At 45.3% G+C, this 16,562-nt stretch overlaps 1 protein-coding gene across 1 annotated transcript in view; it reads left to right on the top strand.

Annotated features, from left to right (window-relative positions):
- Nucleotides 1-16,289, top strand: part of Plekhg1 (pleckstrin homology and RhoGEF domain containing G1) — a 78,115-nt gene extending 61,826 nt beyond the window's left edge. Inside the window, exons 13-16 of the mRNA XM_090337966.1 lie at nt 494-532; nt 2,457-2,479; nt 3,457-5,068; nt 14,055-16,289. Of these exons, the coding sequence (XP_090194092.1) occupies nt 494-532; nt 2,457-2,479; nt 3,457-5,068; nt 14,055-15,109 (2,729 nt within the window). The 3' untranslated portion in view covers nt 15,110-16,289. The remainder of the gene's footprint in view (nt 1-493; nt 533-2,456; nt 2,480-3,456; nt 5,069-14,054) is intronic.
- The last annotated feature ends 273 nt before the right edge of the window (nt 16,290-16,562 follow it).

Raw genomic sequence — 16,562 nt, 5'->3', positions numbered from 1 at the left:
ACTGTGGAGGCAGCCGCCATACTAGGCCAGGAAAGAGACATGGAAGGGTTAGAGAGAGGAGTGACCGGTCTGCCATTGTCATAGAACCCAGGATAGTGATGGATATAACTAGGCGATGTCCTGGTTCCTAACTTGGGCAGGAAAAGCCAATGGTAATATAGATGGAGAAGAGGCAGGTGGGGTCTGCTGAGCTGTAAGATTGGTACAGGAGTCTTGCTAGTGTCGTGAAAGCTAAGGAAGTTGCTCTGCTAATCACTAGATTGGTAAAATCTCATTTCGCCTTTAGATTACATGACTCATTGGGTCATCAGCATTTTCCCTTCCATGTTAACAGTGAATTTCTTGCTCCTAAATATCTCTGAGTAAATTAGTCATTTAGGTAAAGTGATAGGAAGTTTCTAGAGCTTGGTTAACTTATTAGTAGTCTCCTAATTTATTTATAATGAAAAATAAATTCAACTTGGTTTGCAAACGAGACTTTGTTTATTCCCAGAACCTTCCTCAAGATCACATAAAGTCCTGAAGAGCAGTGGTAAGTAGATTTGTGTTCCTCATTCTGTTTCATTCTAAGTCAAACCAGACACTGAAAACAAATAGCAGAGGAGTTATAGACAGACAAGGTTGATGAGTGGATTACAGAAAGGTGAAGTTGTATCAGCAAAAGTGTCCCATTATAAAATATATAGTCTATAGAGATTCCCTTCTTGAATATTTGTTTGTTAAACATGTCATTTGAAATGTGATATAAAAATCAATGTTAATAAATTCTTTAATAAAAAAAGATCTCGGCTGGGGGAAAATATATATATATATATTGTCAAATGACATACATTATTTGCAGTCCATCTGATTACTCTATTACATAAAGAAATGCCCCCTGGGCACGGTGGCTCACTCCTGTAATCCTAGCTACTCAGGAAGCTGAGATCTGAGGATTGTGGTTCAAAACCAGCCCAGGCACTAAAGTCCGTGAGACTCTTATCTCCAATTAATCAGAAAACCAGAAGTGGTGCTATGGCTCAAGGGGTAGGGCAGTAGGTAGCCTTGAGCTGAAGAGCTCAGGACAGCATCCAGGCCCAGAGTTCAAATCCCATGACCAACAACATCAAACAAAAAAAAAAAAAAGAAAGAAAGAAAGAAAGAAAGAAAGGAAAAAGTCCTATGCACCAAAAAGAACAGCAAGGAAAATACCTATGTGTGCACATGTGGCAGTTTCACCAAGGAAACACAACCTGCATGAAATTTTAGAACATTCACCTTTGTTAGGAATCTGAAATCCCATTCATTTAAATGAGATGAGGTGACCAAAAGATATAGGAAAACAGGAGCTGAAAAACAATCGGTGGGAAGGTACATTTTGTACCCCTTCCAGAAAAACATTTCTCATATTTATTTAAATTTACAATGGTTATTTGCCCTTGGCCCTATAGCGTGGGTCTAGCCACAGGAGTTTGTGTTCTTTGAGACATTTGTCATTATTACCTAAAGCATCCATGTAATGGGACAGTGGCCAACTAAATGATGGTATATCCATATATATAATGGGTTACAGCAGTGCTGTTAAAAAGTATGAAGTCAATATCTATGAGCAAGAGGGCCCCTGTATTCCACAGACAATGCAAGGTTGTATGTTGCATCTTTGCTTTAAAAGCCTGCAACAGCAACTTATGCCCAGTGCTGGTAGGGTGGGGTTGGTGGAACTGGGACCTGGAAGGATGCACAGCAGGAAGAATTTGTGACATTTGCTTCTGTAATTAGCAGCTTGTAAAGATGAGGTGCCTATGATTGTCTCTATAAGGTGACCACTGTGTAAATGTCACCTGTGCCTAGGGCCAAGGAAATTCAGGAGAAAGGCTGGATCTTTTGGCTAAAACCAGTTAAATAATTGGGTTTCTGGTGACTCAGGCATGATCTTAACCATTCAGGAGTCTGAGATCTGGGGATCACAGTTCAAAGCCAACCAAGGTAAACAAGTCTGTGAGACTTATCTCTGATGAACCTGCACAAAGCTGGAAGTGGAGCTGTGGCTCGAGTAGTAATGTGCCATCCTTGAGTGGAAAAGTCAAGTGAGAGAGTGAGGTCCTGAGTTCAAGTCCAAGACTTGTGTATACACACATACACATACACATACAAAATTAAAATGTCTGAAAAGCAACAGAAACACACTCCCACCTTCTTGTGATTTTCAGAATGCCTAAAAGCAGGTTCATGGCTAAAGGCATGAACCATTTTTCCCCCAAGTTGTATATTGTTGTTAGGAAACAGGTTTCTAGAGTGCAGGATATGTGACTGGACTAACTGAGTGATATTTTTAAAAATTATGTCCAAAGGGCCAAGAGTGGTTAAGCTTCTGTTGTTAGCAGTAAATGTATAAGTTCTATAAAAATATTAGCTTTCACTTGTATATGACATACATTTGTAATTCTCAGACTTGAAACCCCATCTTTTCTTTTCAGGAACAGCACAAGATATCCAGAAGGTAAGCCCTCTCATTTCCTTTTTTGTTTGTTTGTTTGTTTGCCCAACTGGGGGCTTGAACTCATGACCTGGGTTCTGTTCCTGAGTTTTTTTTTTTTTTTTTTTTGCCAGTCTTGGGCTTGAGCTCAGGGCCTGAGCGCTGTCCTTGGACTTTCTCAAGGCTAGTGCTTTACCACTTGAGCCACAGCACCACTTCCAGCTTTTCTATGTATGTGGTACTGAAGAATCAAACTCAGGTCTTCATGCATGCTAGGCAAGCACTCTACTACTAGGCCAAACTCCCAGCCCCCCTCTCATTTCTTTTGAAATGTTCACTGTAGCCTTTGTCTTCACTCTGTCCTTAGACATAGTATGTCGCACATCCCAGCCTGAGGATCTTCCCATTGTCACTATTTACATTTGATTTGGAGAGGATGCATCCTTATCAATTCCCACCCCCATCGCCTTCCCTGCTTGGAATTAAAGCAATTGTCCATTCATCCCTTAGCTTATGTTTCACTCCAGGAGCTGTAATCTCACCTTGGGATGTTAATACTGACTGACAAGCAGTGTGTCCCCTGTGTGATCCATCTTGCGTTGACATCTGCCTTGCTACCAAGTAGAGCTCTGCTCTTACAGCAGTCTCCTTCCATCACAAGGAAGAGGAGCCTCCGCATTTTTTTTGTCAGTCCTGGGGCTTGAACTCGAGACCTGGGCACTATCCCTGAGCTTCTTTTGCTTAAGGCTAGCACTCTACCACTTGAATCACAGTACCCCTTCCAGCTTTCTTTGTTTTGTTTTGTCTATGTGGTACTTAGGAATTGAACCTGGCACTTCATACGTGCTAGGCAAGCACTCTACCACTAAGCCACATCCCCAGACCCCCTCCATCATTTTCTTGAACAGTGCTGTGTCATGGTGCAGGACATGGCTGAGGACACCTTTCTGCAGCTGTCTTCTCTGAGCTGCTCTAATCAATGGCTGTTCTGTGGTCCTCAGGTTTGCAGAGCAGAAGTTTCCGTGCAGCTGAGCCCCGCAGGCCTGGCCCCTGCCCAGAGGAACAGCCAGCCCAGCTCTGCCTTCACCTCCATGCTCCGAGGGGGCAGCGCTGTGGGCCACATCTGGACAGATCAGCAGATCAGGCAGGCCTTGTTCCCCAGCCGCCGCCCCCCGCAGGAGAATGAGGACGAGGACGATGATTACCAGATGTTCGTGCCGTCCTTTTCCTCCTCTGACCTCGACTCAGCCAGGCTGGGGGAAGAGAGCACGTCGAGCCGCCCTTGCAGCTGGCATCTGGGGCAGCTGGAGTACACGGACACCCCGGGCTCGGCTCACAGGACTGTGCGGAGGGCCAGCAGTGCCGGGGAGAGCAACACGTGTCCTCCTGAAATCAGAATTCGGGACAGTGACAGCTGTCGGTGCAGCCCCCAGGCGGGCCTGCAGAATGGCCCTGCAGGGGAAGGGCGGGAAGGGACGGTCACCCCCTTTGGGTCCTCCGTGGAGCTGACCATTGACGACATTGACCACGTCTATGACAACGTCAGCTACGAAGACCTGAAGCGGATTGTGGCTAGGCGGGAAGAAGTGGAATCCACTCCACCCAAATCAGCCAGGGACTCCCTGCGCCCCAAGAGCACCCCAGAGTTAACCTTCTCAAAGATGCATGGGGACCACCGAACTCAGAGAGCCGGCGCCCCTCCGCAGCACGGCCTGGAGGAGGAGAGAGAGGAGAACGTGTATGACACCATAAGGCTCCCGCCACCATCATCGCAGGATCCTCCAGGCAGCAGCTTGAGGAGACCCAAGAAAGGCTCATTTCTGGGGCTGGAGGCTGACTTTGCCTGCTGTGACAGCCTGAGGCCATTCATCTCCCAGGATAGCCTCCAGTTCAGTGAGGACGACACCCCATGCCCCCAGGGGCCCTCCGAGGAGAATAACTACTTGAGTTTGCTCTACAGCTCTCCTCCCAGCAGCTTGTCCATTGCTGATAAAGCCCTGTCCGACAAACTGTCTGAAGAAGTGGATGAAATCTGGAATGATCTGGAAAACTACATCAAGAAAAATGAAGACAAGGCCAGAGACCGACTCCTCGCTGCGTTTCCTGTGAGCAAGGATGACGTTCAGGACAGCCCACACATAGAGAGCACCCCCAAACTGAGCAGAGAGGTGTGGCATACGCCATCTGCCTTGTCCATTCCTGAGAACCAGGCCAGTCCGTCACCTGGGAAGAGCAGGGCTGCCAGAACCAGCCGGGCCAACTGCTCCCTGCAGGAAGACCAGATTTGTGCAGAAGGTTCCTTCGCCAGCCTCAGTCGCCTCTCCCTGGCCAGCGAAATGCCCCTGGTGGACAGTGCCTATGACCTGGCCAGCGGCAGTCTCCCCCACACAGACACAGACACCCCTGACCCTGAGGTGGATGCCACGGATAAAACCAAGAGCAGGGTCTTCATGATGGCGAGACAATACAGCCAGAAGATAAAGAAGGCAAATCAGCTTTTGAAAGTAAGAAACCCTGACTTAGAGCAACCACGGGCCAGCCAGCACCCCAAACCTGCGCATAAAGACTTGGCAGCCATCTTGGAAGAGAAGAGGCAAGGAGGGCCTGCCATTGGTATGTCTGCACAGACTCTCTTCCTCCTGTCACAGAGGGCAGGTTTCCTCCCATTCTAGCTGTCCTTCAGGCACCCCAGGGCCACTGCTGCCCTCTCCCACCCCCTCAGTGAATTACACAATACACAAGCAGTAGAGGGAGTTGGCCTTACAGGGTTTTCCTATTCATACAGTGTTGACACTAGACACTCAATCATTTACCCAGCTGGGTGCCAGGGGCTCATGCCTATAATCCTAGCTACTCAAGGAGGCTGAGACCTGAGGATCACTGGTCAAAGCCAGGCTGGGCCAGAAGGTCTGTGAGACTCTTTCCTCAAATTAGCTAAAAAGCTAGAAGTGGGGGTGTGGTTCCATGAAGAAAGGTGAGTACATGAGGTCCTGAATTTAAGCCCCACTTCTGACACCAAGGAGAGAGAGAGACAGAGACAGATAGACTGACCTAAAGTGTGAAAAGAAACTAGTATAGCCTAGAGCTTTCCCTAAGTAATGGCAGTATGTCAAGGAGGGAGAGGCTTATAAGAACTCTGAAGGGCGGAAAGTAGGGTGGGGTAGATGGAGTTGGTTCTCACTTCATAGCACCAATGAAGGTATCAACAGAGGAATGGTTTCTGCACCTGTCTGGATTGTTCCCTCCATAACTCGGCCGTTTTGTCTTTTGGAGTTTTAGCGCTACTGTCACGCACTGAACAGTATTGTATTTGGGATTCTCATTTATGTGTTTCAGAAGCTTAATTCTTTGGTCAGTCCTCCTTTGTGGAACATAACTAGGGTCTTAGGGTTCATGTTGGTAAGATCAGTGTTCTAGGAGGAGAGATTGGTTGATAGCACAACTTTTTTTTGAAGAACAGAATACAGAGGACAGTCAAGATGTGAATAACACGTGACTGTCAAGAAAGAAAAGCCCCGGCCAGGAATTTGGCCTAGTGGTTAAAGTGCTTGCCTAGCATGCACGAAGACCCAGGTTTGATTCCTTGGTACCACATATATAGAAAAAGCCGGAAGTGGTGCTGAGGCTCAAGTGGTAGAGTTCTAGACTCAAGAAAGTCCAAGGACAGTGCTCAGGCCCTGAGCTCAAGCCCAGGACTGGCAAAAAAAAAAAAAAAAGAAAGAAAGAAAAGCCCGGGGGGGGGGGGCGGGGGGACATAGTTCTCATCTGCGTGCTTTTCATTTCCAGCTATTTCAGAATTTAGGCCTGGTAAGCTGCATTTTAAAACCATGAAGCCCTATATCATATTTTAAGACATCCTACCCTTGACTTTCCATTTTAGTATGGAAAAAAGGAAGTCCAATTTCCAATTAAAAGTAAAAGTCATTGCTGGCCCTGTGACTCCTACCTATAATCCCAGCTATTCAGGAGGCAGAGGCAGGAAGATCATAGTCTGAAGCTGGCCTGGAGAAAAGTAAGAGACTCTATCTGAAAAAATAACTAAAGTAAAAAGGCTTGGAGGCAAGGCTTAAGCGGTAGAGCACCTGCCTGGCAAACACAAGACCTTGAGTACAAAGTGCATTAGTGTCCAGAAAAAAAGAATGTAAGTGAAAAGTCAAAATGAGCCAGGCATGGTGATACTATCCTGAAATCTCAGCACTGCGGAGGCTAAGATGGGATTGTCAAGTGTTCCAGGCCAGCCTGGAATAGGGAGGGGCACATGTGGCTGAGTATCAAACACCATCATTAAATTAGCTCATAATAAGAGAGCATTTCCATGGAGATCATGGAAATCAGAGCAGAGGAGTGGATTCTAAGTGGAGTCACAGTTCTGTTGTGATAAGAATTTGAAAGGATTTTAACTTTGGAAGTATTTAAGAATTGTCAAAAGATACCCTCATCCTCCGTAAAAATTCCCTACCAGATGCAGAAGTGAAAGCTTGGAACTGATGCCTGGAAGATTTTGTAGCTGCTTTGAGTTGTTTTTAGTAAAATGAAGGTTAAGTGGTGTGTGTGTGGGGGGGGGGGCTAGGTAGCATTAATTTTTTCTTTTACAACAATGTGCTGAAAATCACTTATGTCTCTCCCTATGCTACGGCTGCTGGGCTGGGTTGTTAGTACTTAGAGAGAATGACTGGGCTCCAGCTCCAGGACGAGATGGGTGAAGCATAGTGGTTTTAGCAATATGGGTATAGGCTAATAATTGCAGCCACTGAGGGGATGCAGGCTGGTACTTCACAGAACCAGAGGCTCCTGGTGAGGAATTGCCCATGCCAGCAGAGCAGTATTGAAGCAGCAGTGATCTCATCTCCTGAGCCAGGTTCTTTGTAGTATATGTCATCTATTGAAACCCCCCTGAGCCTTGGTGGCTCATACCTGTAATCCTGGCTACTTGGGAGGCTAAGACATGAGGATCCTGGTTCAAAGCCAATCTAGATAGATACGTAGGTAAGTCCCTTACCTCCAGTTAAGCAACAAAAGGCTACAAATGGAGGTGTATTTCAAATGGCAAATGATAGAGTACTAACCTTGAGCAAAAAAGCCAAGAGCTCAAAGCTCTAAGTTCAAGCCCTACCCAGTGCCAGCATATACACAAACACACCGAAAAACAACAATAAAAATCCATCCTCTAATTGTCTGATCCTTCAGCTAAATGACTAAGACTTGCGACTTTTTATACACTAAGTGGTTTTGGCTTTGGGTTTTCTTTGCTTCACCTTCGTTCTTTGTGTCTTGCCTCTTACTATCTTCTTGGGATCCCATGGGATCGTTTCTCAGCTGTGTTTCTGGGTCTTTTCTTGACCTGGAGGGCTGCTACCAACCTCCTCCTAGCAGAGGGGAGCTCTCCCCCAAGGCATCTTCTGAGAGGGCAGACTTCCCGGCCTCCTCCCTTGGGCCGGCCATCTCTAGGGCCTGCTGGATTAGATCCACCTGGGTCATGAAGGCCACTTCCTGTGCCCACTAGGCTTTCGATCGGTTGACGTGATGACCCCCTTTCTCTTTCTTGTTTATCTGGGCACAGGACGTGGTCGCCGCCTGGACCGATTCCCCAGACTTCTGCGCATGGGCCTTGCCACTTTGCCTGGAGCTTGCTCTCGGTGTTGTGCTCTATTCACCTGCTGAAACTCTCCAGCATCTTTATTGAACTCTCTACCCAGGGTCTACCGGCCCCAGGTCAGATTTCTGCCTATAAATCTCCCACCCAGGTCTAGTCACCCCCATGTTCTGGAGCCTGATGGGGGCCTCCTGGCTACTGTACACAGTCAGGCTCCCCTCTTCCACGTCTTCAAGACCAAGGAAGCCCCTTATACTCTTAGGTTTTACGTGACATTTCACACAATAGAGAAGTCCGTATAGACTCAAACAATATTCTTTTCTCCTGGCAGAGTTATGGTAGCCACCACTGTATGCTTTTTGTCTACATCTCAGGAAACATTGGAAACATGGATTTTAATCCTCTGTCTTGGAAAGAGCAAGTCTGATTATCTCCCTTGGCAAAGATTACATCACAATTGTGATCTGGAATCTTAACTCCAACCTAAAAGCCTTCAGAAATGGGAGCTAAACCAGAGAACCCTGACATTCTCACACTGTGCTTGAGTATAGTTCTACAAAGAATGCACAGGCCAAGACAAAGGACCCCGGGGAATCTTGACCCAGCCGACTAGTGTTAGGCCTTCCAGGCTGCAGCCTTTGACTCCAGCTGGCCATTCCCTGGGCATCTGGCTAATGCAATGCATTTATTCAGTGTGCACTACCCAACTTTGTCTAGGTTTCACTGGCCATATACAAGTTACTCGCCTTCTGAGATAGGCAAGTTGAGACCAAAAATGAACAAACAAAAAAACAAAAACTTAATCAGGTGCTGGTGGTCTAAAATCCTAGTTAGTCAGGAAGCTGTAATCTGAGGATCCTAGTTTGAAGGCAGCCTGGGCAAACAAATTGGAGAGAGTCTTATCTCCAGTTAATCACCAAATAGCCAGAAATGGTGGAGCACCAGCCTTGAGGGGGGGAAAAAGCCAAGGGAGCAGGAGGCACTGAGTTCAAGTCCCTGTACTAGTAACTATATATATTTATATAGTCATCTATATATAGTTATATATAAGGGGGAGGAATAAAAATATTTCTTTTTGTGCCAGTCTGAGGCTTGAACTCAGGGCCTAGGCACTGTCCTTGGGCTTTCTCAAGGCTAGCATTCTTACCACTTGAGCCACAGCACCACTGCCAGCTGCTTTTCTGTGTATGTGGTTCCAAGGAATCAAACCCAGGGCTTTGTGTGTGCTAGGCAAGCACTCTACCATGAGGCTATGCTCCCAGCCCCTAAAATATTAAAAAGAAAAAAAAAAGAAAAACTTATATTTGCCGGGCACTGTTAGCTCATGCCTGTAATCCCTCAGGAGGCTAAGATTTTGAGGACTGCAGTTTAACGCCAGCCTAGGCAGAAAAGTCCATGAGACTCTCATCTCCAATTAACCACCAGAAAACCAAGTGTCTCCAAGTGGTAAAGCACTAACCTTGAGCACAAAAGCTCAGGGACAGTGCCCAAGCCCAGAATTCAAGCCCCAGGATCGGAAAAAAAAAAAAAAGAGAAAGAAACCTGAAATTAATCTTACTCTGTTATCTTCTAGTGGGACACTTCCTTATTCTTTGGTCAACTGCCAACTCTATCATCCAGAGAGAAATCATTACTAGTTTCCTATAGGCATTATTTTGAATCTAAGGCTGTCTTCCTGACTCCTCCTCCTTGCTGTGATCCAATTTCTAAGCTGTTTTCCACTCTGTAGCTGGCTTCAGGAAAATCCACAGAGTTAAATCCTCTTGGTTAAAAAAAGGGAGTAAGAAAGGTGGAGAGGGTCAACAAGTTACATATAGGTGATAAGACAGTAATAGCAATATTTGGTGCTCTTCAGGGAGTTGGGCAAAATGTACATTATTCTCTATAAGATCACAGCTCATCAACTAAGTTGCCTATGCAAATCAACAGTGGCACAAGGTGTGTGTGCATGGATGCACATATCTAAGACTTGGAAAAGAAATCAAGAAAGGATTCAAGGTAGAATGGGGCTGGTGGGGGAGATCTCACAATGTGGGAACCTTACTTGCTTAAGCAAAAGGAGACCAGATTCTGAGAAGGAAGATAGATACAGGCAGGAAAAATACTATGGGTAATTTTTACATACCTAGTTTCATTCTTCCAAGGCTTTATGGTTAAATGTTGCTGTTGGAATAATTTTTTAGATTTGTTTAGCGTTTGTAGTTATTTCTGCATTCCTCAAAATCAGAACGTTATGAAAGCTCCAAGCCTTCCTGATTGAGACATGGGGTCAGCTGGGGGGGGGGACAATGTACAGGAGGGTGACTGGAACACAGCCAACCAACTTCATCTGTTTTTATTGGAGCGGGGAGGGGGTAGTCATGGGACTTGAACTCTGGGCCTAGGTGCTATCCCTGAGCTCTTGAGCTCAAGGTACTGCCCTACTCCTTGAGCCACAGCACCACTTCCCCTGTCTTCTAGTGATTAATTAGAGCTGAGTCTCAGGTTCCTTAGTGCCCAGGCTGGCTTTGAACCACAATCATCAGATCTCAACCTCCTGAGTAGCTAGGATTACTGGGGGTGAACCACCACACCCAGCTCCATCTGGGTTTTATATTTCATGAAGATCGCTAACTCAGCATACCTATGCCCAAGTAAGCTTTCACACACACTTTCTCTGAGGATGTTACTAAACTTTAACGGCTATTGAGGCTTTCTTTGTTGCTGTTGTCTGTGTTGGTCCTGGGGTTTGAACTCAAGGCCTAGCATTGCCCCTGAACTTTTGTGCTCAAGGCTCATTGTCTACCACTTGAGCCACAGCTCCACTTAGGTCTTTTTGGTGATTAATTGGAGATCAGTCTCATGGACTTTTCTGCTCAGGCTGGCTTTAAACTCTAACCCTCGGATCTCACTCTGCTTCCTGAGGAACTAGGATGACAGACATAAGCCACCAGCACCCCACTTGCTATTGAGTTTTTCCTGTACTGTTTCAGAAGGAATTTCTGAGGTCTGAAAGTATAGCAGTTCAGTGGTAGAATGCCTGATCAGCCAGTGTGAGGCCCGGAGTTCAAATATAGTACCCCTTCCAAAATGAGAGAGAAAAGGGATTTCTTAAGTTCCTGTTACTATAAATTTCAAAACAAGTGTTCTTTGTCTTGAGGAGTAGAATCTAAATATAGACTATATAATGAGAAGTGGCAGTTGCCCTCAGTGCAGAGAGCTGGGCTGAGGATGGAGGGGCAAGATTAAAGAACACATGACAAAATCTTGTTTCTATTCTCCATGAAACAAACGCAAAAAAAAAAAAAAAGGCAAGGTTGGACAAGGCAAAAAAAAAAAAAAAGAATGGCAAGACTGGGCGCTAGTGGTTCACACCTCTAATCCTAGCTACTTGTGAGGCTGAGATCTGAGGATCATGGTTCAAAGCCAGCCCGGACATGAAGTCCATAGATTCTTTATCTCCAACTAACAACCAAAAAGCCAGAAGTGGAGCTGTGGTTCAAGTGGAAGAGAACTAATACTGAGCCAAAAAAGGTCAGGAACAGTACTCTTGAGTTCAGTCCCCAGGACCAGCACAAGAAAGAAAGAAAAGGAAAAGGGAAAAGAAATGGAAAAGGGGGAAGAGAGCAGAAATTCAATTAAATGAGCATGTATTTGCAATGTAAAGGATAGTTTACTAATTATAGGTTACTAAGCATATTTATAGTTTAAGGAAAAAGAAGGCCTTGCTGGGTTTCAGAGGTCATGTCTCTAATCCTAGCGACCCTGGAGGCTGAGATCTGTGAAATCTGGAGGATCATAGTGCAAAGCCAGCTGAAGCAGAAAAGTCTGAGAGATTGCACCTCCAATAAACCAGCAAAAAGGCCAAATCAGAGGTGTGGCTCAACTGGTAGAACAGTAGCCATGGCCAAGAACACTAAGCAATAGTTTAAGGACCCCTTCTCTCCCTCCAAAAAAATCCATAATAGAACACACAGGGTGTCTGCTAGGATGGACCTCTTTCCTGGAAATCACATTCAGTTGTGGGAGCAACATGGAGCGTGGAGCTCAGGTGGGTCCTTGCTTCAGAGTAGGGGACAGAGTTTGAAGTTGACATTGCTCAACTCCTTCCTCTATCAAAGTTCCGTTCATATCCTTAGACCTAAATGCCTATGCTCAGAAGTGGGCTGCTGGGAAAATGGCCTCCCATGTTTTAATAAGTATCAGAAACTCTCAAGTCCTGTCCTGGAGCCAGCGCTGGAGTGCATTTGATTGCTAAGCATGCGCCTTAGAGGTTCACTCTGAAGGGCTTGGAGGACAGGCTTTAGTGCCCAGTGTCCTGGGGTGGGAAAGGAGACATGTTAGTCTGTGGGAACGCTGTCCTCGAGGCATTAGAGGTGCAGAGGGCTGACTGGGAATCTGGAAAGCTGCCACTCCTGGGTCTCGAACTCAGGGCCTAGATGCTGTCCCTGAGCTTCTCTTACTCAAGGCCAGCTCTCTACCACTTGAGCCACAGCTCTACTTCAGCTTTTTTGGTAATTTATTGGAGATGAAGAGTCTTAACAGACTTCCCTGCCTGGGCTTTCACTGGTGGTCCTCAGATCTCAGCCCCGTGAGTAGCATGATTACAGTTAGATAACAGCATCTGACTTGCTTGTTTTTTTCATTTTTCTTTTTGCCAGACCTGGGGCTTATACTCAGGCCTGGGCACTGTCTTAAGCTTCTTTTGCTCAAGGTTAGCACTCTACCACTTGAGCCACAGCACTACGTGTGGCTTTTTCTGAGTAGCTTATTGGAGGTAAGAGTCCCATGGGCTTTCCTGCATGGGGTTGGTTTCGAACTGAGATTGTCAGATCTCAGCCTCCTGAGTAGCTAGGATTATAGGCATGAGCCACCAGTACCTGGCTCTGGTTTTTTCTTTGTGACACTTGAGTTCTTTCTTATTAACCAGAACTTAAAAGTGCTGGCTGGTACTCTTGTATACATGTTTTTAGCACTGACACTGTTCTGTGCGTTAGAAAGAGCATGGAAACTTTTCATTATGAGATTTCATGCTTGTAAACCTGCTTTTGAGATGAAACTATGAAGACTTTGATCTGATGCAATGAACTTTGCATTTTGGTTTTTTTTATTAAGCTGTAGGTTGTTTTGTTAGTGTTGCTTTGTGTTTAATGATTATTCTTCCTCAAACTTCACTTCTAAATCCCGTCTAAGTTAAGTCCTGTCAAAGTCTTCCTAGTTACTTCTTAGGGTCTGGAGGATTATGGTTCGAAGTCAACCTGGACAGAATAGTTCTTGAGACTCTGTTTCCAATGAACAAGAAAAACGCTTGACTAGAAGAGTGGTTCAAGTGGTAAAATGCCAGCCGTGAGCATATAAGTTGAACTAGAGAGTAAGAGGCCCTGAGTTTAAGCTTCAATACCTGCACACACACACACACACACACACACACACACACACACACAGAGAGAGAGAGAGAGAGAGAGAGAGAGAGAGAGAGAGAGAGAGAGAGAGAGAGAGAGAGAGAGAGAGAGAGAGAGAGTACTGTTAACTCTCTTAAAGGTTTTTTTCTTAAAAAAAATATATTGTAGCTGGGAATGTGGCTTAGTGGTAGAGTGCTTGCCTACCATGCATGAAGCCCTAGTTCAATTCCTCAGAAACAGAAAAGGCCAGAAGTGGTACTGTGGTTCAAATGGGTGCTGGTCTTGAGCAAAAAAAGATTCAGGGACAGTCCCCAGACCCTGAGTTTAAGCCTCAGGACTGGCAAAAAAAAAATAATTATACACACACACACACACACACACACACACACACACACACATATCTTGGCTAGGATGCTCCATTCATATATTTAATCTTTGCACATAGAAATAATATTTTTTATTGTAATTAGTAAAAGGGTTACATGATATTTGCCAGATAGAAGGTGCATTAATTCACGTACATTGATACCCTTTCACATGTCTTGGTACCCATTTCCCTCCCCCCCCCACACCCCCCACAGAAATAATCTTACACATATTTAATGTTTCAATATTTGCCTTCTAGGTGCCCGGATTGCCGAATATTCCCAACTGTATGACCAAATTGTGTTCAGGGAGACACCCCTTAAAATCCAGAAGGATGGCCGGACTGCCACACAAGACACGTCCCTTCTCCGGGCCTCATCCCCTGCCCAGGCCCAGCGTAGCAGTGAAGACTGGCTGTGGAATTCAACCTACAGTAATGGAGAGTTAGCCGATTTCTCTTCCCGGCCAGAACAAGACTTGAGATCCAACTATGCCACATTAGAGATGAGTTCTAAGAGGACTCCCAGACAGCTGTCTGCAGCCTGCTCTGTGCCTTCTCTTCAGGTGTCCGACCCTCTGCTGGGTTCCACGCAGAGATGCAGTGTGGTGGTAAGGCAGCCCCATAAAGAGAATTCGTGTCAGGGCCAGCTTTACAACTCCCTGGGGCGGAAAAGCCTTAGTAAACCTCAGCCTTACAACAGGTCCCACTCTTCTTCATCAATCTTGATAAACAAATCCCTGGACTCCATTAACTACCCTGGGGACGTGGAAAAGAAGCAGCTGCTGTCACTACACCAAAGTTCCAGGGGCGAAAGTCACCAGGATTTACTGCCCAGCATGGCAGACTCCTGCCAACAGGACGGTGACAAAGGCTCTGATCTCACGCTGCAAGACTCTCAGAAAGTTCTGGTTGTGAATAGAAACTTACCCTTCCATGCCCAAACAGCAGCCCAGAACTATTTTTCCAATTTCAAAGAGATGGAAGGAGATGACGAGGATTATGTAGAAATCAAATCAGAGGAAGATGAGGTGGAGTTGGAGCTGGCCCAGAGCCGTACAAGGAAATCTGACAAGCTTTCAGGTGCTGACTCTCCTGACAATGTTGGTGGGGACATGTCCTATCCACCGAATACTCCATGCCCCCCCAAAGAGCCAATGAACAGCACACTTGGGCTGTCACCATATCTGACAGCGTATGATGACTCTGATAAACTGAACGGTTATCTTTGGAGGGGGCCATCCCCCAATCAGCAAAATATTGTCCAGTCTCTAAGGGAAAAATTCCAGTGTCTCAGTTCAAGCAGCTTTGCCTAGTAAGAACTGGAATAAGAGCTGTCTGAATGAGCTCCTTCTTAGGCTCGTAAGTTCCAGATACTCATAAGATGTTTTATAATGCACCAGATCCAAACAATTTTTATAATAACTAAACATGTAAAAAAAAATAAAACACACTTCCTTTGACAGCACATTTTGAACTGCTGACTGTATAGCCAAGACTGGACTTTAGCAAATCTTAAGTAGACAACAGTGTCTTTCCCCAGGCCTACCATCGTCATGTTTCATGTATGCCAATCTTGCTTGAGATTTTGCAGGCTTTCTTTTTTAACACAATAGCCATGTCAATATTCCCATACTTGAAGACAAGCAAGAGCATTCTTCCCCCGGTTATCTAGGGGCTTCATCGTAGGATTCAAAGGCATCAAGAAGACTTACGTGTTTTTAAAAGAAAAGGAGACTAAAGCTGTTCAAAAGAAGGATGCTTACATTAGACATTTTTGCTACATTCATTGCAAAACCCTGGAATATAGCCTCCAATAATCTATTTTAAGTATTACCATAGTATTTCATTCCCATGAAGAAATTGGGTAATGAATTAAAATTTAAATGTCATCCTTGGGCCAATTTGCTGTAAGCAAAAGTGTTAGTGTTACTGGACAACACCCCAAGAATGGACCACCCCACACATTATGTTGATTATGGGAGTCTTGGGGTGAAATGAAAAATTCCCTTCATGTTTTAAGACTCAGTTCGGTAAGGGGCATATTGACTTCACTATTAGAAAAGATGGGGAGATTCCTGGGAACACTGTCATTACTGCTGCAAACAGTTGAAAGAGAACCCCCCCCCCAAACAAGCCCTAACAATGGTAACTCACACCTGTAACTTTAGCTGAGACTCTGGAGGCTGAGATCTAAGGATAGAGGCTTAAAGCCAATGCTGGGAGGAAAGTCTGAGACTTATATGCAATTAGCCAACAAAAAGCTGGAAGTGGAACTATGACTCAAATGGTAGAGTGCCCTGAGTGAAACAGCTAAGGGAGAGCACAATGCCCTGAGGTCCAGTTCCACTCTCAACATATAAGCACCACCCTCCCCTCCAGACAAAGAAAACACCAAAACATCAATCCACATAGCCACAGTATAAAGATAAGCTAAAATAAGAGCACTTTAAAATGAGCCATTCCAGCAGTTTTTTGTAGGTTCCTTCTCAAGTTCTTTATCCCTGACCCGTATGCCCTGCGGATTCTTTCCATGGTTCTGAGGTGTCTAACAGCCCAAAGCCATTGATTGTTCCTTTCTAACTACTGACATCTGTCTAGTCATTTCATTGTGATATTATAAAATAATGGAACTCTTTGACAGCAGAAACCAGGCAAAAAGCAAGAGACGCAGTGAACAAAACAAAAAGCGAGAAAAATGAACACAGATTTATGGTACTCTATCAAATATTCATTTTATAGAAAAGTCTATTTAAGCAGCCAGAATAT

This window comes from Megascapheus bottae, chromosome 8 (genome assembly GCF_031878675.1).
Source record: "Megascapheus bottae isolate mThoBot1 chromosome 8, mThoBot2.hap1, whole genome shotgun sequence".
In the NCBI taxonomy this organism is placed as follows: Eukaryota; Metazoa; Chordata; class Mammalia; order Rodentia; family Geomyidae; genus Megascapheus; species Megascapheus bottae.
The sequence above is the reverse complement of the archived record's forward strand: the minus strand, read 5'-3'. Positions and strand labels throughout refer to the sequence as shown.